This window comes from Salmo salar, chromosome 24 (assembly GCF_965601325.2).
Source record: "Salmo salar chromosome 24, fSalSal1, whole genome shotgun sequence".
In the NCBI taxonomy this organism is placed as follows: Eukaryota; Metazoa; Chordata; class Actinopteri; order Salmoniformes; family Salmonidae; genus Salmo; species Salmo salar.
In genome coordinates this window covers 28,256,517-28,283,834 of record NC_138314.1, presented here as the reverse complement: position 1 = coordinate 28,283,834, position 27,318 = coordinate 28,256,517, and the positions used below count along the sequence as shown (strand labels likewise).

General features: G+C 43.9%; 2 protein-coding genes across 2 annotated transcripts in view; both read right to left on the bottom strand.

Moving 5' to 3' along the window:
• LOC145863930 (uncharacterized) overlaps positions 1–12,727 on the bottom strand; it is a 35,961-nt gene extending 23,234 nt beyond the window's left edge. Inside the window, exon 1 of the mRNA XM_082968381.1 lies at positions 12,391–12,727. Coding sequence (XP_082824507.1) covers positions 12,391–12,496 — 106 coding nt within the window. The 5' untranslated portion in view covers positions 12,497–12,727. The remainder of the gene's footprint in view (positions 1–12,390) is intronic.
• Positions 12,728–12,906: 179 nt separating this feature from the next.
• LOC106585428 (voltage-dependent N-type calcium channel subunit alpha-1B) overlaps positions 12,907–27,318 on the bottom strand; it is a 109,863-nt gene continuing 95,451 nt past the window's right edge. The window contains exons 38-46 of the mRNA XM_082968380.1: positions 22,846–22,953; positions 22,235–22,362; positions 21,763–21,932; positions 21,391–21,526; positions 21,071–21,187; positions 19,485–19,523; positions 18,377–18,581; positions 17,104–17,324; positions 12,907–16,543 (exon numbers count right to left, since the gene is read on the bottom strand). Coding sequence (XP_082824506.1) covers positions 15,971–16,543; positions 17,104–17,324; positions 18,377–18,581; positions 19,485–19,523; positions 21,071–21,187; positions 21,391–21,526; positions 21,763–21,932; positions 22,235–22,362; positions 22,846–22,953 — 1,697 coding nt within the window. The 3' untranslated portion in view covers positions 12,907–15,970. The remainder of the gene's footprint in view (positions 16,544–17,103; positions 17,325–18,376; positions 18,582–19,484; positions 19,524–21,070; positions 21,188–21,390; positions 21,527–21,762; positions 21,933–22,234; positions 22,363–22,845; positions 22,954–27,318) is intronic.

Here is a 27,318-nt window from a genome sequence, read left to right as displayed (position 1 = left end):
GGTCTGTGACAAATGGGGAATGAATGAGGGATAGCACTGAGCTTTGCCCTGATAGGACCTGAGCAGAGTCATGAGCCGTGAGCTCTGGGGCCTGTCCTGTTCAGTCCATCAGTGAGACCAGGACCAGGTCATGAAGTGCAGTGCAGTGAGGGGTTTAGGGTTCCGAGGCTGCCTGGATCTGGGTTCACGCTGGGTTACAGGAGGGCTCTGCTCTGCTCTGCAGCCCATCCATCAGCTGTCTGTATGCTTTCTGCTTTGGGCTCCCACAGCTTCTCACACTACTCTGACTGTCCAGTCTGTCACAGGGCACATCCACACACAGCCCAGTAGCCAAGACTGAAAAGTAGAGGTTAGCGAGAGGCCTCCTTTCAAGAACTCTGTACACTACTACTAATTAATACCATATGGTTCATGTATTTAGTACAACGAATGAATACATTACAAGGATGTTTTGAAATCCAGTGATGCACTACTTTAGTCACTTTGAACATGTTCTCATCTATGTTAGCCAGAAGGAATCCCCTGCTGAATGCTATATCAGATAACAGACAGAGCAAACCCATGCTGTGCATAAGTGCTCTGGCATATTATTTTTACATGTGTCGCCACACTTGGTGGACAGACAGAGACAGTCTGAAAGTCATATATCATGTCTATCTCAGTGCTGTCTGACTGGTGAGACCTAGCAGGAGCACTGGCTGCCTCTCTGTAGGCCTGCTGTGAAGCAGATGCGAGGAACAAAGGCAAGAGGTTCCCCTATATGGACAGATACTGTAGGAATGACTCCACTGAACATCACATCCAACATACAGTATTTTTTAAACTGTAACCCAAATGCTGATCTCAGCTGATTGCAGACTGCAGAGGCGTCTCTCAGACCCAACATCCACATATGCTAAGGTCAAAACGTAAACTCACTGCTCACCAGGCATTCTAGCAACATTCCTTAAATCAACCATTTTAGAGATGTTTCGATGACATCGCACATCTTAAAAGCGATACACAGTACAGTGCCAAAGAGGGAAAAAGTCTGTACGAACTTTGTTCTGCAGGAGACAGAAAGTCCAACAGGAGACCCTAAGATGGCAATGATATTTCAGTGTCAATCAAGTGAAACAGAGCCCTCCCGGGTGAGGCGTTCGAAGGAAAACAAGCCAGATGACACTTACTAGACACATTTCAGAAAAATCTCAAACAACAGAAGAATGGATATAAAAACACAAGTTTTGTTCCCAGACTCCCCGGAGAAAAGGTGATTCATATCAAACACACACAGCTAGGGCAAGGGAAGGAGAATTCAAGATGTAAAGGAAAAAAAGACCAACGTTATTCTGCCAAGAAATGTACATTCACAACTCATTATCACCATCCGGTAGTTGTTCCTCAGTCAGAATCATTTGTGATGTATTTCCCAGATGTTACCATAGGCAACTTGATTCCCTAGAAAACACCTGTTGGTTCCCTAGGAAACCTGGCCTTTTCAGCAACACAATTCATTTCAACTGAAGCCTTTTTATATGTAGCCTACTGGCACATTTCTTTATGCATGGCTTATGCATTGACTGCAACTAAAGTATTCAACTCTACATAGAGTGAGAATATTCAAGTTCCTGTGAGAAGTCACGTAGACAAGTAGCTCTCAAAGCTCTTCAATGGTGATGGCCACGGGTCAGGGTCAGTCTGGACGAGCTCTTTGTTGAGAGATGGAATCAGAGGCAGTGTACAGTAAGAAGGTGCACATTCCTCCTATTTAATGAATCCAGGGTGCTGAACACACATGGAGAGATTTGAGACTGTGGAGGTTGGTTTGACATCAACCTGTCAAAAACTTTCTTTCCTGGCCTCTGGCCAAATATCAACTTTATCTTTTTGGAAGGGATTCAACTATCCACCACATCTTGCATTAACATTCACCATGAGATCATGTCAAGATGCTTGAACCACTGTATTGTACATTTCCACAATTAATTAATCTGCTTAATGGAACTCTTAGGAAATCAGGAGATTTCAAAAAAAATTACGACTATAAAGGTGCTGATATACTGAACAGACAAATCCGAAAATATTTGCACCATTGATAAAGATGCGCATTTAAAATAAATAATACAAATACTGAGCTATATTGTATGCCAAATATTTTTGGGGAAATTATATTATTTTATACTAATACAATTGCTCAGAGAAAAAGATAGGTGTTCAAATTATTGGCAAACCTGTTTTCAATATCCTCCTCTTGCGAGAATAACGGCACTTAGCCTTTTTCTATAATGTTTTATGAGATTGAAGAACACATTGGGAGGGATGTTAGACCATTCCTTAGTTCATAGAGAATCTTTCCCGATCCTTGATATGCTTCGGTCTGCGCTTATGGACTGCCCTCTTTAATTCAAACCACAGGTTTTCAATGGGGTTCTAGTGCAGAGATGTTGAGAACATTGCTAAATGTTGATTTGTGGTCAATTAACCATTTAATTGTGGTACTTGGTAGAGTTCATGATGCCGTTGACCTTACTTAATAAGGGCCCCAGGACCAGTGGAAGCAAAACAGCCTACAACGTCAAAGATTCAGCACCATATTTTACAGTAGGTATGAGGTTATTTTCTGCATCCTTATTTCGACGCCAAACCCACCACTGGTATGCGTGGCCAAAGAGCTTTATTTTTGTCTCATCTGACCATAGCACTCAGTTCCAATCCAAGCGCCAATGCCATTTAGCAAACTCCAGGTGATTACATTTGTTGATTGCTCTCAATAAAGGCTTTTTTCTGGCAACCCTTCCAAAGAGCCTATTGCCATGGAGGTGGCGTCTAATTGTAGATTTGGAGACTTGGTGACGCCAAGATGTGGCCAAGTTCTGTAATTCTCCAACTGTGGTCCCTTGTTCTTTTCTTTGCCCATCTTTCTCACAGTGTGTGGGGACAAGATAAACTTGGGTCATCTTCCAGGCAAGTTTACCACTGTTGCAGTGGTTTTAAACTTCTTAATTGTTGCTCTAATAGTGTTGAGGTTTATTCATTTTTTTTTGTACCCATTGCCTAATTTATGAAAGTCAAAAAACATTTATCATTTGTGAGTTCTTTGCCTTTCCCCATGGTGATGGATGACAAATGGATTTTACCTGCGTGTTACCTCATTTCTATAGGAAGCCATGATAGGCCATAATACAGTTCCTTAAGCTGATATGAATGCAAATGAAATGTTGTTAGATTTTATCTTTAGGAGTGCCAATAAGTTTGACACTTACTTTTTTTAGATTTTTTTAAACTAGTTAAACAAAATCTCTTTCTCTGAGCAATTGTATTAGTATAAAATAATATAATTGTCCCATTTAAAAAAAAATACAATATAGATTTTTTGCTCATCTTAATCAAGGGTGACAATCATTTTGGATTTGACTGTACTCATATCGGCACCCAGAACAAAATCAGCTACTTTTAATGTTAAAGCTATAATATTTAACTTTTTGGGCGACCGGTATAAATCTATCATTTTCATTGAAAGCAAGTCTAAGAAGCGGTAGATCTGTTCTATGGGCACTATTTCTATGCTTCCCGTTATTAAGTTTTGTTTATGCGTCTTTTGTTTTCGGTTTTGTACACCAGCTTTAAACAGCTGAAAATATAATATATTTGGTTATGGAAAATATATTTCACAGCTGTTTAGATGGTACAATGATTCTCTACACTCTACTTGATTGTTTTGTCACATAAACTGAAATTAGGCAAACTGTTGTAATTTTAGCAACCAGGAAATGGCAGAGCGATTTCTGCATAGTGTATCTTTAAGGCTGCCACAAGAGACTAGCCTACTTCACAAGTCAGTAGATAATATTATACCTTTTTACAAATCATAGCCACTGATCACATTTTACTATTATACCTTTTTACAAATCATAGCCACTGATCACATTTTACTGGTTTCTTAACATTTCCATTGAGATGGATTTCACCAAAAATGCCTTTCATAGGCCTAGTATTTTATGACATGTACCCAAATAGTCTTTCATAGTTCACTGTTACAAGCACAAAGCACAAGCATCCCACCAATGGAGCTGGCATGAGGTCTGTCAAGTAAGTACTTTGTAGATTTTTATAGGACTTGACCTCTGATGTTGACACATGATTTCCATGCTGACCCCCCAGGGCCGGCCTTGTGCATTGTGTTACCCCGTCCTCCTCAGGGGCTGACAGCGTCTAGGGGGGCAGACTGCCACAACATGACATTACAGCATGCCTTCGGTATGCCAGGGCTCCAGCTGGGTAGAACCTGCCCTGGCGGAGCCAAACAGCCATGGCACTGTGCACTTGAAAACCATCAGGAGGAAATCCATCATTCTTACAGTACATTGCACTGCGCATCAAAGGCAATAACTACATCTGAGTGAGCCTGAGAGCTACTGAGCTGCTCCTTTCTAGTTGCTGCAGTTGGACAAAAATATTTTAACAAGAGTTTTACAATGCGGTCATGAGATGCAGGTTTAACTTGAAACATTTCAATGGTCTCCTCACTGTAGGTGGAGTATACATAAATGGTATCATAAATGGTGTGTGGGGGGGGGGGGGGGGGCTCATCTGTGAGTTACAACAATAATTGTGGGAACACTAGCCCTGTGTGTTCTCAAAGCAAGGAGGTAGGCCTAGGTCTGAATGTCAGTGCTGTTGCAGGCAAATCCACCAAGTGTGTTTGTAAAGTAAAGCAATACTCTGCATTTGGCATCTATAAAGGAAATCCAGACTGACATATGCCCCCTTTATACATTTGAGAATAATGTCATGTTAATTTTAATCTGGATAGACATCATAGAGGTCAATAAATGTTTTGGGTAGGAGTTGGTGAGTTGTGAATATGAAATAATGCCATATGGTATATTCAGAGCAACAAGGCAGGCAGATCATAATAGTATAATCTATGTCATTTCTGTCTGCCTAAACCAATTTGTGATCAATTATAAATTGCTCCATCTGAAATCAAGGTTGAAAATGAAATAGCCTACTTGGAATTTCAGGTTTCCCATGAGCTAGCTAATGGTGCCAAGGAAAGTCAGTGATTGTTATTAACCACAACAGATCTCCCTTAGTCTCCAACAGGCCAGCCCCTGTCTGACTCCTGCCAGGCTAAATCCATTCAGCACCTCAGCTCAGCCAACTGTTGTTCTTGGATATCCTCACCCGAACCGTCGGTCCATAATTGAAAAGACACTGCTGCTCTTAGTGGAGCTTTTCACAGTTCTGACTGGTGTTTGGAGAGCCAGGTCGCTGATGTCAGGACCCAGACCCCCAGACCCCCAGACCAGGAGATAGCGTTAGAATTCAGGTTAGGGAGGATTTAAGTAACAAACCCACACAAACCAAATGTGGCCCTGTGGAGAAGGCTGGCTATGGAGGTCAGTTGAAAGTGAAGTAAAGATATAGTCAAGTCAATCAAATCAAATCAAATCAAATTGCATTTGTTACTTGTTCCGAAAACAACAGGTGTAGACTAAGAGTGAAACGTTTACTTACGGGTCCATTTCCAACAACGCAGAGTAGAAATAGTGACACAAGGAATAAATACACAGTGAATAACAAATAACAATAACGAGTAAAAAATAACATGGCTGTATACAGGGAGTACCAGTACCGAGTTTATGTGCAGGGGTACTATGTACATATAGGTAGGGGTAAAGTGACTAGGCAACAGGAAAGATAATAGACAGTAGCAGCAGTGTATTTGGTGAGTGTGTGTGCGTGTTATGTGTGTGTGGGAGTATGTAGTGTGTGGGAGTATATTCATGCGTTGGGGTGTCATTGTAAGTATGTGAGAGTGTGTGGGTAGAGTCCAATGTGTGTGCATAGAGTCGAGTCAGTGCAGAAGAGAAAAAAAAGAATAAAGTGAACTGGATGGAATATGGGGGAAAATGCAGTCAATTATTGTTTTTATCTTCAACATAGAAAATGCTACCAAAAATAATTTACTGAAACTTGTTACTAATGACAGTCACCAATGATTCACCAAAATATATTTTTAAAGAGGAAGCAAAGTACTTTAAGCATATGTTTTTGTTTCAGTCTCCTCTATCTTCACTAACCAAAGTTAATTGTAAGGATTTATTTTCTATTAATAAATAATAATTAATAATAAAATGAACAGCTGTACAGAAAAACTAATGTGAAGCCCAAAATACAGAGGAGGAACTTCTTGATGAAAATAAATCCTTTAAGTCTGGGAAAATCAGGGCTGGAAGGGATATCAATTGAGGTATACCAAACCTTTTAGATGTACTCAGAGGACCGTTATTAGCATGTTTTAACCACTCCTATAAAAACGGTAGATTAGCAGATACTCAAAAAAAGGTCTGATTTCATTATTACTGAAACAGGACCCAAGTGGTAAATATCCAGTCCATTTAAAAAATGTAAGGCCCCTTACACTTCAGTGTTGTGATGCCAAAATTCTAGCAAAATGCATAGTGCAAGGAATTAAAAAGGTATTGTCGGATATTATTCATCCTAATCAGACAGGTTTTCTACATGGACGATAATTTGGAGATAATATAAGACAAGTACTGGAAACAATAGAACACTATGAAAAATCTGGGAACCCAGGCCTGATATTCATACCTAACGTTGAAAAGGCTTTTGATAAAGTACGACTGGAATTTATATATAAATACCTGGAATATTTCCATTTTGGAGAATCTCTTATACATTGGGTTAAAGATATGTATAGTAATCCTAGGAGTAAAATAGTAAATAATGGCTACTTCTCAGAAAGTATTAAACTGTCAAGAGGCGTAAAACAAGGTTGTCCACTATGGGCATATCTATTTATTATGGCCATCAAAATGTTAGCTATTAAGATCAGATCCAACAATAATATCAAGGGGCTAGAAATCCAGGGGTTAAAAATAAAGGTGTTATTGTACGCTGATGATTACTGTTTTTTTAAATACACAATTTGGATCCCTCCACAGCCTCATAGAGGATCTAGATAATTGTTCTAACCTCTTGATTACAACCAAATTACGATAAGTGTACTACTATATTACTGTGTAGTTATCAATAAAATGGTCTGACGGTGAAGTGGACATATCCCGAAAGAAATTTTCTCACTACAATACATTTTTAATAGAAAGTTAGCAAAAATAGTTAAGATCTTGCTACCATGGAAAGGAAAATACCTGTCTATTTGTGGAAATATCACCCTGATTAACTGTTTAGTCATTTCCCAGTTTACCTATTTGCTTTTGGCCTTGTCTACACCTAGCAGCTTGTTTTTAGACCTCTCACTAAAGTTTTCAGTCTTACAAAAGTTATACTTAAATCCTAAATAGTTCTCTAGCAGATTAGTAAGAATGTCTCACCCCATGTTAAAGAAAGTCCTTTTCCCCTTTATTCAGATTAAAACCTCTTTCTGGTTATTTGAAAATTAAATAATCTCCAAAATATTGCTATTTTTAAAACAAGCCATAGAATTTGGTTTCAATTTCAGTTTAATCCACCAGAAAAGGCAGAACACATATTAAAACAAATATTATGGTTAAACTCAAATTTACTAATTGATAATAAAAAAATTGGATAATCTTTGTACATTATGTCATAAATAGGGCTGGTGGAGTTATGTCACACATGCAGCTAACAAACATACAGTATATGGAAATGTCTGCTCTACTTAAAATGACAACCAACTAATTGAAGCATTACTGCACAAATGGAAGAGGCAAGTGGAAGGGGGAGAAAGTAAGGGAGGAGACAGGGGGGGTGGGGTGCAAGTCAATATTAGGAAGGTGTTCTTATGTTTTGTACACTCAGTGTATATTATCTATGTCCTCGTTCAACCACGACTCTGAGAAACATAGAATATTACAGTTTTTCAGGTCTTGTTGATAGGATAGTCTCGAACAAAGCTCATCCAGTTTGTTCTCCAGTGACTGCACATTTGCCAATAGAAGAGAGGGCAATAGTTTCATCAGGATGCTGCCTTGCCTGCTTCTCTTTCGCCTCCACTTTTTCTTTCAAGTCCCGGGATTAAGGCCTAGTCCGGAGTAAGCAGAACGTCCAGATATGCCGACTCGTTGAAGTAGAAATGTTAATCCAAATCAAGGTTTGTAAACGCTGTTCTGATGTCCAGAAGCTGGTTACAGTTATAGGAAATGATAGCAGAGACATTATGTACCAAACAAAGTTGAGATCAGCGTAAAAAAACCCACAGAATTGGTCAAGAGGAGCCCGTAAGATGGCTACTACCCATCGCAGAGACATTGTGTGTAACCGTAAATAAGAAATTGGAATGCTTTTCCAGTGTTAATTTGCTAAATTGTAATTACTTCGCTACTATGGCCTATTTATTGCCTTACGTCCTTACTCCATTTGCACACACTGTATATAGATTTTTCTATTGTTATTGACTTTACTTTTGTTCATCCCGTGTGTAACTCTGTGTTGTTGTTTTTTTGTCTCACTGCTTTACTTTATCTTGGCCAGGTCGCAGTCGTAAATGAGAACTTATCATCTGGCCTACCTGGTTAAATAAAGGTGAAATAAAAAAATAAAAAAACCTAAGCAAAGTTAATTAATCTAAACACTGCCTTGAGTTCCTGACCCATGATTAAAATTCACACAGATGACAGTGAGCATTTATTCATTCTAAGCCACAGCATAACAAAGTTTGTAGATTTCTGCCAACAGCAGAACTGCAATTATCCTGCCTACTTAAAATTCTTTAGCAATCACCTCACCAAATAGGCCACCTAAACAGACAGGCATGATGATAACTCACAAGAGATGACATTGGGACAGCTGGATGGCTAAAGCCAAATACTGTAAAGTTTTAGCTGCAACTCCCAATACAATACTTAACCACGCATAACAATGTCATAATTCAACATGGCCTTCTAAAATTGTGAGGAAATTTCTGACATTTCAGAGGGTTTTTAGCCACCACTGTTGGTTTCCAAACTGAGCAACCTGAAAATATAATTGTTTTGTCCAGCATGTCTAACGCAGGTTGGCGTTTATTGTCATGAATCTTGCTTGCCCTGGAGGCAGAACTGAGTGGTTTCTTCTAAATGGGCCAGCTGCAAAGTCAAGATTGTCTATATCGTAAAAAGTCATGAAAACAAAAGTGTGCTTTTTGGTCTTAATTTAAGGTTAGGGTTAGGCATTAGGGTTAGCAGTGTGGTTAAGGTTAGGGTTAAGGCTAGGGTTAGGTTTCAAATCTGATTGTATGACTTTGTGGCTGTGCCAGTTAGTGACCACTCCGTAGAGCTGCCTATAAGGCAAGATTCATAACAACAAATACCAACCTGCATGTCTAACACAGATAGCCCTCTCAAACGTATTATATAATTATTTTGACTCAATCTGACAATCGCTCAGAAAATCATGTTTTCATGTTTCCCCTGAACGTCAAGTTTCTATAATATTCTCAGCCATAGTTCCACCAGGTGCCCCTGGCCTGGCCTATGTAATGCTGTCCAGACACACAATCAGCAGGCAGATGTTATTCTCCCCTGGACACATAGTTATGGTTATCAAACCAGGATAACATTAATTACTGTCTGTATGTCTGGCATTCAGGCTTCAGTAGTCTGGCTTTGGAGTGGTGCCCCTCAGACCCAGACAATGCAGACACTTTGATCTGCACTCAATGAGACGATATAGGAACAGAGAGCAAACAGATCCCGTTCCTGTCCAAGCCAGTTTATTATACAATTATAACATGACATTACATACCACAATTGACATGGTTAATCATTGGAATTACTTTGTTCCGCTGTCACATAACAAAGCTTTAATAACAGGTAGATTAGAAAAACATATTTATGGAGCTGTTACCTCATGGATATTGATATTTTTTAGCACAATAATTATCACTAAAATGTGAATAAATACATTTAAATAAGGTTATGGTCGATATCCTGCAATAGAGCTTTCTTTAGAGATACTGGAACCAGTATCTTTGCATAGGCTAATTGAAAGTCTATTCACAGAAAAAGCTGCTCAAGCAACAGTGTGCTAAGTGGGCTTGGGCTCTGCAATCCAACCTAACCCAAGGGACCCTCTTGTAACAATGTGGGCAGCCGCCCCTTGCTCTATTCAATGAACCAAGATGGTTGCCAAGAGGCAGAACCAGACTTCATGAAGGAGCTTTAAACAAAACAACTCAACTGGAAACACACCACATAAACGACTGAGCAGAACGAGACACTTCAGGTCTTTCCCTTTGGTGACCAACATCACTATGGGATTATGTACAGGTCATAGTAGATGGGAAGGGGTTCTTAGAATGACACATAATTATTCCCTTCCTCCCTCATTCTCATACAGTCCAGTCTATAACTGGCTCTCCCAGGCCAGACCAATCAATTCTGACCCTGAGCCTGTGGGCCTGTTCACTCGCAGAGCTACAGTGGGAGCAGCTGGATGAAATGTGGCTCATGAGATCTTATGGTAACACAAGCACTATTAGAAAACATTATCAGCATATTTTCCCTTCACATATGGACAACGTTGTATAAGAGCAGATATTATGGAATGTTGGAATGAGGTGGTGACATTGTATGAGAAATGATGGTAATTACTTAACTCTGTGTTTACTGTCTGAGGCTACTATGCATATTCTGTAGCCTATATGAACCAAATTCTATACTTATTGATTTTCACAGGTAAAGATAATTACGTAATAATGCCCGAGTAGCCGGTGTTTGGAGGATATATTTGCATGGGTGTGGCAAACCGTGCCAATATATCTTCCAAACACCGGCTTCGAGGGCATTATCACTTTTAAACTGTGTTACCAACATATTCAAATAATGATTGACATATTTTCATAAAAAACGTAATTATTTTGATGAATTTATTCATACTATTTCATCCTTTCACGAGATATAATCCCGACACAAATCTAAGGTTGCTACCCAAGCTGGCTGGTTGTTTGTTCTATCAGTTTGGTTGCCAGAGATGTGACTCAGTTGTTAAGTCTTTTTGTCCTGTATCTATGGACGTTCGTTTGTTCTAAATGTTTCATTGCCATATTGGCTGGCAATGTTCTTAAACCTTGCTTGCTAGCTAGCCAACTACAGCTAACCTTTCAGGCATGTCAAACAGTGCAGCCAGAATAACAGAAAAGTAGCTCCATTTGTGTTTGTTTAAGTTGTTTTCTAGTGACATTTATTTGGATACATCCATAACAATGAGTTAATGATGCGTGATTTCGCCTAGCATAGAAATGTGCTCTCTCATCAGAGGAGCTTGCCAACAACACAGCTAACACAATCACTTCGAACTGAAGCTGGAAAGATTGCAAACTATCTGCATTTCATTTAACCTGTTTTCTGTTGACATTTCTTTGTATACATCCATAAAAATTATGCCAGCTGATTCATGATTTCAACTGGCTGAGAAAAGTTGTCTGCCCGTGTGTCTCATCCCGACATGTTCATTACTAAGGGACAGCTGGAGGACGAATTTCAATATTGTAACAATGTTGCAAATGTTGGAGAAACAGACAGCAAGGTTTATACAAATCTCCATTGTTGAAAACCAAATGCAAATCTAAAAGACATGGGAGACAATGTCTAGATGCTTTTATAGTGGCGATCAAGTTTATAAATTGCTTGGTTGGGCTGATGAGTCAGTGGATTGCACAGTCAGATGGAACAGAGTAAATAGGCATTTCAAAGTCATAGTTTTAGCCGGTGGTAACTTGTGGAACAGACATCGGCTGGAATGCGGTTTTAACCAATCATCATCCAGGATTAGACCCACCCATTGTTTAATTAAGAAATAAGGCCCGAGGGGGTGTGGTATATGGCCGATATACCACGGCTATGGGCTGTTCTTGGGCACAATGCAATCCAGTTTATAATGGAGGTTAAACAACTCAACCTGCCTGCCTAGTTGTGCCTAGCTGAGCCTCTTTCCCTCAATGATAGAACAGGAAATGTTTGGAAAAGCATTGCTTTTCTATTAGAACTAAGCAGAATTTCCAGAGTAAAACACATTATTCCCATCTTGCCTCAACATGATATAAACTATTATTACGCTATAACTGTAATACATGCTTGTTTGTGGTGACAATGTAGTTTACTAAAAACGATCAACAGCTGCTCCAAGTGGTTGAGTATGGTATTACTGCATCGTGAATTTCAATATCTAAACAGACGGGTACAGAAATACGGGCTACTTAAGTTCGTTATATTAGCAGTTGAGTTAGAACAGTGCACAAACTGTCTAAAATGTTTAATTCTATCATAGAAAATATTGCAAGAGAGATTACTTTTTTCAGACACCTGTTGAGACAACACATTTGCCAATACCAAATTCATATGAACGTTTTAGAAGATGGAGAAATAACATCAAAGAACGACACAAAGTACGTGTGTGATACATTGATGTGCTCTGTCTTACCTTTCCCAAGATTCTCCGAGCCCATATCCTTTTCAAAATCGTCAATAGCGGCTTCAAGAGAGTAAATAGCCACTAATAATATCATCAATTCTATCGGATATAACATAGCTCTTGTTCTGTTTAGATACACAACAGCAATGACAACAAAAGTAACAAAACATTGTCATTAATTCAAATATATTTGTGGAAAGACTCCTCTATATGTTAGGTTGTCAATATTACTTTACATCGAGAGAAAAAACGGAGGTACGTTTGTTGGTAAAGTGCTGTCTTGTTTTAGGCAGGCTCGAGATAGTTGATGCTTCAACTGTTTCCCGCGACTCGAGCATCACCGGGATGTTGAACCTTGTGTATTTTGGGAAATGTCTCCGCCCACTGTAGGCTGTAGACCAATGACTTTGCGCCGTTGACACCTACAGAAGATACACCTTCACCCATGCATCCTAAATCGATAAACATCAACTGGTCATTGTCTGCTTATACCATAAATAAAACATCTTCCAGCTATTATGCATATTGAAGAATGTTTGTTTCATATGATTTTTTTAATTCAAGGAACTTGGTTGCATACAAAATGTAAATGTAGAAACAACTTCAGAATTCAAAGTCTGGCCAATAAACATAATCAGGCAACAAACAACTCACTTTCAAGACCCAAATAATGTTCCAGTTCTGTTGCATGGCTGGAACTATCAACATTGTTCAATACTGTTTTTATATAAAGTTTTTTTTCAACAAACCCCACAGTTTATATCAAAGATCAATAAAAATGAACAAGAAATGAACAGATGGTATCAAAAAGTACTAAGATTTACATGCACATACATTGTCAGCACATGCAAACATTATTTTCTCCTGAAGCCACATGTACACTGCAGTTGGTATGCAGAATGAGAAATAGGAACAGTTCAATGTTTGGCAACCAACTGTTAGAGACTAGGGTGTGGATATGTTTCTTATGAAATAAATAATACAGAGGCCACAGAGATGAAGGAAGAGACTGATAGTACATGTATGTTTTTGACCCACTATGGCAACATGTCAAGGGGTAATCAATTAATGGATCTGTACAATAATGTGGAGAATTTGTTCCTGTCTTATACAAAATAAAACCATTAGAGTTTATTCAATATTTCTGAACACCCTCCTCTGAAGCGATCGCCCCTCTCAGGTGACCTGACACGGAACAGATAGAAATAACCATAACATTGTTTACTTCCTTTTTAAGACACAGGTTTACCTCTTGACATCATCAAAATGGGCAAATTGTATGCATGCAAATATATAGAAGTTGCTCTATTTCTAAATACTTTATGAATTTCCGCTTTACTCATTGTGCCTAATGCATTTTTAAATACATTTTTATAATAAATAAAACTTTTTATATAAAACATTTGGTCACAATCATGCTGACGAATGAATCCGGAGATCTCAGCACGTAAAGCTGAGATCTAAGTATATGACCTTAGTGTCTTGTTGCATAGCCCTACTTTCACCTGTCATCAAAACCCTGCTTCTGGGAAATATGCAGTACAGAACCCAGACGAGTGTGTGGTCATGGCAACACCTGGTCCAACCTACAGTATCTCCGCTACTATCAATAATTGAGCAACACCTTCACTGGAGTAGAGCATCCTTTATACAGCGTACCTTGCTACATTCCACCCCAATATACTGTAGAATAGAAAATAGCAGAATCTTTTAGCTATCCAAGAATTAGATCATCCATCCCAGGGCAACATTTTCCATGATATTATATTACTATCCATGTATAATATCTGAAACTTTTTAGAGGCAGATGTGAACCATCAACATCAGCGGTTACCATGGGATGGGTGGATAGAAAGTGTGAACCAGATTTATATTATAATCTGACAGCTGGGAAATTCTCTTCTTAAAAATGGAAGCTTAGATCGGGGGGGCAGATCTTAGTCACGTGGGTCTGAGCCAATGGGGAGACTTAAACCTTACCACAGAGGGGTCTGAGCCAATTGAGAGACACAGAGGGGTCCGGTGTGCTGGTGCTAGGGCCCCAAATCAGCACACTCTCTCATCAGGGATCTGTATTAATCTTTGCTTCTCAAGCACATCCATCCAAAAAGTGCACACTGTTTGTTTATCATCAGATTCCTTATGTTCTTTTAACTAAGTCCGCAGTTCTAACATTGAAACAGAAGGCAATACATAGGTTGCAATGCTATCGCAGTTGAGAATCCTCACCAGGAAAATAAATATACACTACTACATATCCATAACTGTTGTCAACCAGGTTTAGGATTTAAACATGCAGTTGTGTTATTCTGATAATGTCTTCCTAACTGGACTGATATGCTACTAATGCAGTTAATGCATGTTTGTTAAGTGCTCATGATATATGCTTTTGCACTAGCTTTCATTGTACCCCTCAAATTGATTAAATATATTTACCAAAAAGACAATTAAACAAGAAAAATGTCAGCAATCATAAGGTAATTAGTCATTTCCATTCAAATGTTATTTTTTTCTCAAATAAAAGTTAGCGTTTCTCAGATAAGGCTGGCTGTACATCTTGTTCTTCTGCAGAACTAGCCAATTGAACAAACTACTTAAGTGTTGATGCTTTCCAAAAACGGTTGACTTTGCATCTTTACTACAGTATATCTAAAAAGGATAGGCACTTTGTATTAAACATTGGAAGCATTAGAACTGAAATTATGACAAACTGTAAGCAATTTACATAAACAAAGTGGTTTTTACATCATACAAAAAATGCAGACAGTGAAAAGATAACATCTACAATAGTTTTATATAAAACAAATAACATTTCATTTCCATTCCTAATTTCTCTCTAGTAGTGGTAGTGAAGTTTGATGGTTAAACAGCAGCAAATCAACAATCATAGTCTGGAATGACAGCATCGATCCCTCTGCTCTATCAGAATGTATCTTCTGACAGGAAGGGAATGCCATATAATGGATTGGGCTACTGTAAATCCCTTTATATTATCGAATGGTAAGAGTCCCAAAGCAAAGCAATAGCTGTTTAGGATATTTTCCAGTGTGTTTCTTAGGGAAGTTTCAATAAGTATTTCCTAAACATGTGTTATTACACGTGCTTAACAGTGTCTAGGTATTGTCATGGGACTTTCCATTGAGCCGATCACTCTGCTCATCGCAGAGACAGCAAAGAGGGCTGCTGCTCACCCATCTCTACTGTGTGTACCTGTAGGAGGCTTTCTTATGCCACTATCTGGGTCACTATCAAGACTGAAAAAGAATTACATTTGATAAAGAAGCAAAGCAAAAGTGCCCTCAATGAAAAATGCCATTGTCTTCAGTGCATAAGACAAAGACACCTTACAGTTGGTCAGATCCAACTGAATTACCAACAATTCACCGAATCCACATCCACTTTCATGTTCATCCAGGTCCTAAAAATGCTGCTGCTTTGTTCACATTCAAATGAATTCCAACCCTCCATGATTTATTTCCCATAATTAGCTTATCATACAGCAACAGTGTAAACTAAAGTCTTCAAAAAAGATGATAAAACTCATCACGATTCCTCAAAAATGCATTAAAAACATCTGTTCAAAGCCATGCTAGCACCATTCATCCTCCTCTGCCTCGTGATAGTACCTGGGTGGCCTGGCACCAGAGGCAGAGCCCAGGCTGGCGTTGCCATTACCACCAAAGGTGAAGTGGTATCCGTTGGGCACCGCACGTCTCTGCTGGGGTGGCGGAGGCAGGTGGAGGGCCCCCGGCCTCATTTGAGGACGTGCAGTCCGAGGGGAGTGTGCTCTGGCACCATAAGGGCTCAGCAGCTCGTCCCGGAGGTTGCAGTACGGCCCACCCTGGCCTTGGGGGTCACTGTGACTGTAGCCCAGGAAGGGCTCAGAGCTGATGCGGGTGATGGGGGAGGGGATGTGAGAGGTGCCACTATGCAGCAGGGCGTTGTGCTCAGACAGCCCACGGCTCAGCCGGCCAGGACTCAGGGTGGGCAGGCCGCTGCCACACTGGGCAGACACAAAGTGCACAGGGGAGGAGTTTGCAGTCTTGAACGTCACCCCGGGGCGGGGGGTCAGGGGGGTCTGTGGGAGCTGCCTGCGTCCACGGCTAGGTGTGATAGCCCCTGAGGTCAACATCACTGGGCTGCCTTTAACCGAACCACTACCCTAGATGAAAATTGGACAAATCAATTTGAAACAATAAAAAAGATGAGACCGCACATGAGAGGAGGTAACAGGGGGACAGGATCACCAGAACGAAGGGAAGAGGAGAGATGGTGAGGAGAGAGAGCATAGTGGGAAAGGACAGACAAAACAACCAGGAAGGAGAGAGATGAAAGGACAGGACAGTCATTGATGGGAGGAAAAAGATAGGAGAAGAAGACAGACAAAATGGACAGAAAAGGTGAAGAAGAAGAGTGGAAAGAAAATTGAAAGGCCATGAGTGGTTGCACTAAAGGGCAGAAAGAAGAGAAAATTGAGTTTCAGTGGAGACAGAAACAGAGAGCAGACAGATCCTCACTAAGAGAGTTGCACACAATATACACTGTGCTGTACTAAATCAGACAGACATAAACTTACTGATAATGTCTAGTGTGTGTATTATTCATTGCATACCCTGATTCCTTTCCATGCCCTGCCCATATCATACCATGCCCCACCCTGCCAGACGCATACTGTTTCCTGCCCTGCCCATATCCCATCCTACCCTGACCATGCCCTCCCACCTGCTTGTTGATGCTGGGTTCCTGCACCTCGCTGGGGGAGGTGGCACAGCTAGTGGTGGCAGATTTGGTGGTGTGGCAGTGTTCCCTGCTGCTGTAGCGATCGCAAGAGTAGTAGCGCTGCTTCTCCCCCGCCGTCGAGTGGTTCTTCCTCTCATGGGAGCGGCCGCGGTCCTGCACCCTGTCTCTAGACGAGGGCTCTGCAGCCGGTTCACCTGGTGCACCTTAGTGGAAATACAAACCAGGGTTAGTGTTAGGCCAGGGTTAAGATTGAACCGGGATGTTGACATGAAGCTAGAGTTAGCGTTAGGCCAGGGTTAAGATTGAACCAGGATGTTGACATGAAGCTAGAGTTAGGGTTGAAGTTGTGGTTGAGACTAGGTTTAGGCTTGGATGTGGGTTGGATGTGGTCAAACCTGGCCCAATCCTAATCTTAGCATTACCCCAATTTTGGCATAATCCTAACTCCAACCCTAGCCTATGTTCAATCCTGGCCTCAACCTAACCCAACCCTAAACCACCTCCACCTCTGAATTCCCAATTAAACAGCTGATTGCGCCCATTCTTTACCTCACTCTGAAACAGAAGATTCTTAAATGTGTATAAAGGACAGACTACTAGCAGGCTTTTCTTCCCTAAAAATGATCCTCTCCACAGCATTACCCTGCTAAGACAAGAGGTGCCCATAAATTATCAGGTTATTGGGTAGCCTTTGGTCTGTCAGTCCCTTTTATCTGTGTAATAAAGATCAGCTGCAGAGCTCCACTGTAACACCCAGGCCTGAACGATGCCTCCATTGAGTATAGTGCTGATCTTTATAACAGATGAACCCCAGCCAGCTGGGCTGTGGTCTGCTTCTCACACTTTGACTGGATGGAAGGCAGTGAGGCAGTGAGGCAGCGAGACCGTAAGGCAGCAAGGAAGAGAGGCAGTGAGAAAGAGAGGCAGTGAGGAAGAGAGGCAGTAAGGCAGTGAGGAAGAGAGACAGCAAGGAAGTGAGGAAGAGAGGCAGTAAGGCAATAAGGAAGAGAGGCAGTACGGCAGTGAGGAAGAGAGGCAGTACGGCAGTGAGGAAGAGAGGCAGAGAGGGCTATACATTCTAGTAACACTGGGGGAACAGTGGGCTGCAGTTCTTTATGGTTAAATACCCACATTTTGTAATCAGGGTATTGGCATCACTCGTATAACATATAACACCCTGTAACTTCAATGACAAAGAGATCCCTGTAATTGCACATTAAAAAGATGTGTTTATAGCGTGTGTCTGTGCACTAACCAATGGTGCTTGGCGTCCTGTCCAGTGACCGCTGCTTCTTGTCCCTCTCTCGGTGGTGGTGGCAGCGGTGGTGGTGGCGGTGATGGTGACGCCTTTCTTCGGTGCTGGGCCTCTCCAGGGTGTGTTCATGCAGGTTCACCTCCTGGGGGCGCTGGGGGGCGTGGGTGGACGCAGAGCGTTTCATTGGGCTGCAGTCAGGAACAGGCTGTGTGGCACCAATAGGAATAGGTGGGGATCACTGACTTGTCCATGAAGAATCAGGATCACTGACTAGTCCATGAGGAATAGGGATCACTGATTAGTCCATGAGGAATGGGCATCACTGACTAGTCCGTAAGGAATAGGGATTAAAATGAGCCCGTCCTCCTATAGCTTGTCCCACCAGCCTCCGCTGGTGTATTCTACAGCTCTCTGACTCCATTGTGAAACACCATTTCCACCTAGTGGAGATACATCTGTCCTGCAGAGCCTTGCTGCAAAAGATACTACTTACATTTTCACTGTCCTCAAAAACATAGCAGCCTACCTAGATTATTGTTGGTAAAATCATAGACACGACTACCAATTTCCCTAAGTCTTAGATGCATGCTTGAGGAAAATAGCATTAAAGAGGAAATTGAGGCAGTTTCCACCTGTAGCAGCATACCATTCTCTCTCCAAAACAGCTCCATCAGATCACTAGTTTACTACTGACAAACTCCATGGGCTTGGTATCTAAGAGCAGCTTGGCATCAGCAGCTGTGTTTTAATGAGTGTTGTACAGTCCCCACAGAATGATCAAAGGAAGAGTCTCCTCGACGAGACACTGTACCTGGCTAGACCTTTGATTTACAGTTTTACAGTGAGCTTAACTCTCATCCTAAAATCACACAGTATATCCCCCACATTGTATATGATAGAACACACATGTATACTGGGTTGTTAATGTCCTACCTAGTGTCAAACACTGTACAATCATATGCTTGCAGAACCTACCATTTTACACACCTGCGCGGCCAGTTAATACTAAATAGAATTCAGTTTAACACATACTAGTACATTGGGATCAACAAACAAAGTAGAGGAGGTGCAGAGGAGATAATGAGGGAGAGGAGACAGGGCTACGTACTGCCAGCAGGGTCCCCGGGGAGTGGCGCGACTTGCTCCTCTGTCACACAGCACAGGTGGAGGAGGAGGAAGAGGAGAGGTCCATGGGAAAGCATCAGGCCAGAGAGACAGGAGACAATAGGAGGGTGGACGGAGAGAGGTGACATTGAACAGTTAGGAGAAGAATAAAGGAGAAGCAGCAGGAAAATGACAGGTGTCTTAACATGCTGATTAAAAATAAATGATCCGCTTGTAAATATGACATCATTATGTTTAAATGGCCACCGGGGGAATCTGGCTTTCAGTATGCTCTTTTTAAAGGAAGGTGATATCTCATTGTGTGTTTCAGCACCTGGCAATAAGACAGAATTACCCATTCCAAGCAGACAGAACTCCCCCATGTCTCTATGTCTTTTGATACTCAATAACCCCTTGACCATTAATAGTGAGATATCCTAGAAAACATATCTGACTCTTTAGCTTTTGTTCTTGTGAGCCAAGCTACTGACCTGGCAGAGAGCCAGGTGGGGCAAGTCTATGGGCCAGAGCTGCATCTAGGGAATCAAAAGGGTTTCATACATATTAAAAGGTGCTGAAACCACTAAATCAACAAGTACAGGCTCTTATCATCCAGCACTCCAGTTTAAAAGGATTTGGGCTTAGCTTCTCACTGGGCTTCTTTGAAAATGAAACAAGGGGCATTTTCCCTCTTCGAGAGGCTTCATGTGAGGGTTCATGTCTGCCCTGGGTGTCACATGTCACTAGTGCACAAAGAGGATGTTGAGGAGGTGGAGGCATGCTGGGAGATTTACGGCCCTGATCGTGCTGGCATCGCCAGGGAGAGGGAAATGAGGCATTACCCCAAAAAGGAAGGGAAAGAATGTAATTAAGCGATGGAAAACCAAGCCGGAGACAGAGGTAAATCCATCATCTGTTTCAGGGTAGAGTTCAGGGTACATGCCTCCCCATTTCACTCTAACAATAGCAAGCCATCTCAGAAAGGCCATCTCTAATTGTATTGTTGAAGGATTTCCTGCCCTTAGAAGAGGTGAGAAAAATGATCCCTCTTTACATTCTCTATCCTATAGTAACATGATTACTCTCTTCCTCCCTGAACGCATGAGGGATCACCCCTCATTTTCTACACCCATCCATTTTGAGCCACTATAATCAGTTGGCAGCAGAGGAAAAACGATACGGGACAAATAGCTGGCGGTCTGCCAGGCTCTAATCAAATTGTCCAGGACTTCTTCTGTGCACTAAAAGTAGGATCAACACACATCCATTCTAACCTGAAAGGAATGCACTTAAACACAACAATCGATTAACATCAATATCACTCAGGAAATGAGGAGCTGATTATATTTCTTGGGACGAATTGAAGGATACATTTTCTTTCAGCAGTTATACTGCAGTAATATTGAATGAAATTCAACCCCCCCCCCCCCCCATAGCGATGGCAACCTGACCATAGTAATCTACCCGCAGTATAGCCAATGAGAAACACCATGCAACCATGCTTTCCCTAAGAGAGTTTAGTTATGGCATGGGGCATCTGCTGTGCTTCACAAATGATGTGTGTGTGTGTGTGTGTGTGTGTGTTTGTACCTGCAGCTCTGCATTGAGGCGGGGCATGGACACAGCTCTTCCCTGGCTCTCCAGTCCAGACCCAGGACCAGGCACTGTGCTGCAACTGGTGTCCATCTTCCTCATCTCCACTGACTCCTGAGGGACATACACACACATACGTACGTACACATACATGAATGCACGCATGCACACACACAGATAAGTGCTTGCACAGAGATAAGTACATCCAGTCAAGTAAAGTACTGCGAACAGATACATCAGGAAAGAAAATGCAGGTAGCAGGCCATGATGTTCATGTGTGTAATAAAGCAGAGGGCAGTCTGGCCTGGCTACAGTACCTGGGGGATGGTTAGGTTTGGGACATCCTCAGACTGGCCCCTTTGGACAGGTGTCTTAATCCTGGGTCTGTGGACCTCTCTAGACTTCTCTGACACCCAGGAGGATGATCCTTTCATGGTGCCGTCATGGCCTGGCCTGAATTATTAGACATAAACAGATGAAGATGTTATTGTCATTCTATTATTATTTAATCTTTTTGCCAGGATAGTCCACTCCACTCAGTTACATTTGCCACTGTTTTCCAGGAAGTCCGGTCAAAGAACTATCAACTGATTGTTTTAAAGTTAAAAGCTTTAAAATGATAAAGTATTATAGTGTTTTATCCCAAGACCAGAGAGACATGGCCACTGGCTGTATGTTAGTGAACTCACAGTGTGCCTCCGTTGTTGAGCAGGGTGGAGCTGGGTCTAGGTAGGGCCTGAGACTGGGGCTGAGGCAGTAGCTCACAGGGAGGCTCCACGTTGGTCATGGCCTTCTCCTTCACTTTCTCCTGCTTGTGAGTCAGGGGCAGTATTGGTTTAAACAGAGCCCCCACCTTTCCCTGTGGATGAAAGACGGCAAGATGCTGGTATACTGAACATACTGCACAATATTGATCCAGTTCTCTACCTTCAGAATATTATCAATCAAAACTTGAAAATTTGAATCAGCATATTGGTTTTTGGCAGGACATGTTAAAAACATTTTCATGGGGGGGATTTATGACTCCTGGGTATCAGTAAAAATGTCTGTCTGTCTGTCTGTCTGTCTGTCTGTCTGTCTGTCTGTCTGTCTGTCTGTCTGTCTGTCTGTCTGTCTGTCTGTCTGTCTGTCTGTCTGTCTGTGCGTGCGTGCGTGCGCTACCTGGGAGCCAGTAGCATTCTGTTGCTGCTGCTGCTGTTGCTGTTCCTTGAGCCTCTTGGCTCGGTTCTGCTTGTAGTAGTCAAAGATCATCAGGGCTGCATACACCTTCCCAACAGTAAGCTCATTGGCTGAAAGAGAGACAGAGAGGAGTGGGTGAGGAAACCTGCTTTCTCATCCATCTCTATTGGTCTCATCCAAACCCTTTGATGCCACTTAATCTCCAATACAATTCAGTCAAGCCAAAGGTATCACTTGTAACAAAGAGTGATTTAGCTGTTTGAAGAAATCTGGTGCATGCCAGGCTTGAGAGAAGGAGCATCTGTCTGGAATATCATTGTTCTCAGGTGAGATACTTAGATCCTGCCACAAGATGTCAGTGGAGACAAAGCCAACAACTAGAATCTTAACAAATGGCAAAGTAAGAGCAAGGGTTCTGGTTGTTATGGCAACCTATGTGTAATATTGTTTCAGAGTGAGGAGTCTGAGGCTTGCCACTTTAAGATGTAGCATGAAAAGATACACTCCAAGTATCCTTTTTGTAAAGATGAAATATATCAGTGACAAGGATCAGTGACAAGGTTCCGAAAGGACTGCCATGCAGATGTGCTTACGTTTGTGTGGTGTCACCAACAGATCCATAGTCTTCTGTGAGAGGCTTGGCCAAACCTGGGAGAGCTCTTTCTTCAGTTCAGCATCAGAGAGACGCTGGGCAACCATCCCTGAAGAGAAGATTACAAGTGAAAATAGAATCTTCTAGCATCAAATAAACACAATGATCTATTTCAAGAAGTACAGCATCAAGCAACAAAGACAGGAAAGTAAACATGAGTTTTTAGAGTCTTTGTGGAGGTGAAGCAGACAGAGAATAGAGAATAGCTCATTAAAAGCGGCAGCGAGCAGTGAAGCTAGAGAAAAGCATAATGTACTATGCCATCCTTCACTCTGCAGGCCCTAAACACAAAGCCCACCGCAGAGTAGCTAATGAGACCAAATGGGACCCAAATCTACTAATGCAAACCCCTCTGTAAGCAACAAACAAGCAGCATTTGCACCTGCTACACATCCAGGGGACATAACGTCCGTCAATCTGTCTGTCTGTCTGTCTGTCAAGACAACAAGCTACATTTTACATTTACAACTCATGTTTTTAGCTTGAGTTAGAATGCATTGCCTCTTTTATTTTTATTTCACCTTTATTTAACCAGGTAGGCCAGGTGAGAAACAAGTTCTCAATTACAACTGCGACCTGGCCAAAATAAAGCAAAGCAGTGCAACAAAAACAACAACACAGAGTTACACATAAACAAACGTACAGTCAATAACACAATAGAAAAAATGTATGTGTGTCACAAAATCCTTCGTTGTGTTGCAGGGAAGACCAAAATGCAGCGGAGTTGAGGATACTCATATTTTAATTAACAAAAAAAGAGTAAAGCATCCACTTGACAAAACAATAAATGATAACCACAACACTAAACAGTTTTGCAGGCTCACCAACGCAGTGCAAAAACAACTACCCACAAAACCAAGTGACAAACATACTCCTACATATATGACTCCCAATCAGGAACAACGATCCCCAGCTGTTCCTGATCAGGAGTCACAAGACCAACACAGAACAATCACACACAAGACTGCCACGTCCTGACCCCAAAACTAATACAACAGTTCCATCTGCTGGTCAGGACGTGACAGTACCCCCCCCTCAAGGTGCAGACCCCGGAATGCACCTAACAAAAAAAACACCAACAAACAAAATCCATAAACAATAACCCCTAAACAATAAGGGAGGGAAGGGAGGGTGGCTGCCGTCAACGACGGCACTGTGCTACACCCTCCCTCCCCAACCCACCTATCCTGGGGGTGGCTCAGGTGCAGGACGTGGACCTTGCTCCACCCTCGGCGTCGCCCACTTCGGTGGCGCCGATAGCTGTGCCAGGCAGACGGGCCCCTCGGGCTGGGCCGGGGGACAGGAGGGCCCCTCGGGCTGGGCCGGGGGACAGGAGGGCCCCTCGGGCTGGGCCGGGGGACAGGAGGGCCCCTCGGGCTGGGCCGGGGGACAGGAGGGCCCCTCGGGCTGGGCTGGAGGGCAGGAGGGCCCCTCGGGCTGGGCCAGCGGGCAGGAGGGCCCCTCGGGCTGGGCCGGAGGGCAGGAGGGCCCCTCGGGCTGGGCCGGAGGGCCGGAGGGCAGGAGGGCCCCTCGGGCTGGGCCGGAGGGCAGGAGGGCCCCTCGGGCTGGGCCGGAGGGCAGGAGGGCCCCTCGGGCTGGGCCGGAGGGCAGGAGGGCCCCTCGGGCTGGGCCGGAGGGCCCCTCGGGCTGGGCCGGAGGGCAGGAGGGCCACTCCGGCAGTTCAGGGCAGTCTGGCCTCTCCGGCAGTTCAGCGCAGTCTGGCTGTTGACCTCTGCGCCAGGCAGACGGGCCCCTTGGGCTGGGCCGGAGGACAGGAGGGCCCCTCGGGCTGGGCCGGAGGACAGGAGGGCCCCTCGGGCTGGGCCGGAGGACAGGAGGGCCCCTCGGGCTGGGCCGGAGGACAGGAGGGCCCCTCGGGCTGGGCCGGAGGACAGGAGGGCCCCTCGGGCTGGGCCGGAGGACAGGAGGGCCACTCCGGCAGCTCGTGGCAGTCTGGCCACTCCGGCAGTTCAGCGCAGTCTGGCCACTCCGGCAGTTCAGCGCAGTCTGGCCACTCCGGCAGTTCAGCGCAGTCTGGCCACTCCGGCAGTTCAGAGCAGTCTGGCCACTCCGGCAGTTCAGAGCAGTCTGGCCACTCCGGCAGTTCAGCGCAGTCTGGCCACTCCGGCGACTGTTGACTGGCGGGCAGCTCCGACGACTGTTGACTGGCGGGCAGCTCCGACGACTGTTGACTGGCGGGCAGCTCCGACGACTGTTGACTGGCGGGCAGCTCCGACGACTGTTGACTGAGCTGCCCGCCAGTCAACAGCCAGACTGCGCTGAACTGCCGGAGAGGCCAGACTGCCCTGAACTGCCGGAGTGGCCCTCCTGCCCTCCGGCCCAGCCCGAGGGGCCCTCCGGCCCAGCCCGAGGGGCCCTCCTGCCCTCCGGCCCAGCCCGAGGGGCCCTCCTGCCCTCCGGCCCAGCCCGAGGGGCCCTCCTGCCCTCCGGCCCTCCGGCCCAGCCCGAGGGGCCCTCCTGCCCTCCGGCCCAGCCCGAGGGGCCCTCCTGCCCGCTGGCCCAGCCCGAGGGGCCCTCCTGCCCTCCGGCCCAGCCCGAGGGGCCCTCCTGTCCCCCGGCCCAGCCCGAGGGGCCCTCCTGTCCCCCGGCCCAGCCCGAGGGGCCCTCCTGTCCCCCGGCCCAGCCCGAGGGGCCCTCCTGTCCCCCGGCCCAGCCCGAGGGGCCCTCCTGTCCCCCGGCCCAGCCCGAGGGGCCCTCCTGTCCCCCGGCCCAGCCCGAGGGGCCCGTCTGCCTGGCACAGCTATCGGCGCCACCGAAGTGGGCGACGCCGAGGGTGGAGCAAGGTCCACGTCCTGCACCTGAGCCACCCCCAGGATAGGTGGGTTGGGGAGGGAGGGTGTAGCACAGTGCCGTCGTTGACGGCAGCCACCCTCCCTTCCCTCCCTTATTGTTTAGGGGTTATTGTTTATGGGTTTTGTTGGGGATTTTGTTTGTTGGTGTTTTGTGGTGTTAGGTGCATTCCGGGGTCTGCACCTTGAGGGGGGGGGGGGGGGTACTGTCACGTCCTGACCAGCAGATGGAGCTGTTGTAGTAGTTTTGGGGTCAGGACGTGGCAATCTTGTGTGTGTGTGATTGTTCTGTGTTGGTCTTGTGACTCCTGATCAGGAACAGCTGGGGATCGTTGTTCCTGATTGGGAGTCATATATGTAGGAGTATGTTTGTCACTTGGTTTTGTGGGTAGTTGTTTTTGCACTGCGTTGGTGAGCCTGCAAAACTGTTTAGTGTTGTGGGTATCATTTATTGTTTTGTCAAGTGGATGCTTTACTCTTTTTTTGTTAATTAAAATATGAGTATCCACAACTCCGCTGCATTTTGGTCTTCCCTGCAACACAACGAAGGATTTTGTGACAATGTGCAGTGTGTGCAAATGTAGAAGATTAGGGAGGTAAGGGAATAAATAGGCCATAGAGGAGAAATAATTACAATTTAGCGTTAACACTGGAGTGATAGATGTGCAGATGATGATGTGCAAGTAGAGATATTGGGTTGCAAAAGAGCAAAAATAAATAACAATATGGGGATGAGGTAGTTAGGTGTGCTATTTACAGATGGGCTATGTACAGGTACAGTGATCGGTAAGCTGTTCTGACAGCTGATGTTTAAAGTTAGAGAGGGAGATATAAGACATATATAAGATTCGTTCCAGTAATTGGCAGCAGAGAACTGGAAGGAAAGGCGGCCAAAGGAAGTGTTGGCTTTGGGGATGACCAGTGAGATATACCTGCTGGAGCATGTGCTACGGGTGGGTGTTGCTATGCTGACCAGTGAGCTGAGATAAGGCGGGGCTTTACCTAGCATAGACTTATAGATGACCTGAATCCAGTGGGTTTGGCGACGAGGGCCAGCCGATGAGGGCATACAGGTCGCAGTGGTGGGTAGTATATGGGGCTTTGGTGACAAAACAGATGGCACTGTGATAGACTACATCCAGTTTGCTGAGTAGAGTGTTGGAGGCTATTTTGTAAATAACATCGCCGAAGTCAAGGATCGGTAGGATAGTCACTTTTCCGAGGGTATGTTTGGCAGCATGAGTGAAGGAGGCTTTGTTTGCGATATAGGAAGCCAATTCTAGATTTAATTTTGGATTGGAGATGCTTAATGTGAGTCTGGAAGGAGAGTTTACAGTCTAACCAGACACCTAGGTATTTGTAATTGTCCACATATTCTAAGTCAGAACCGTCCAGAGTAGTGATGCTAGTCGGGTGGGAGGGTGCGGGCAACAATCAGTTGAAGAGCATGCATTTAGTTTTACTAGCATTTAAAAGCAGTAGGAGGCCACGGAAAGAGTGTTGTATGGCATTGAAGCTCGTTTGGAGGTTTGTTAACACAGTGTCCAAAGAAGGGCCAGATGTATACAGAATGGTGTCGTCTGTGTAGAGGTGGATCAGAGAAT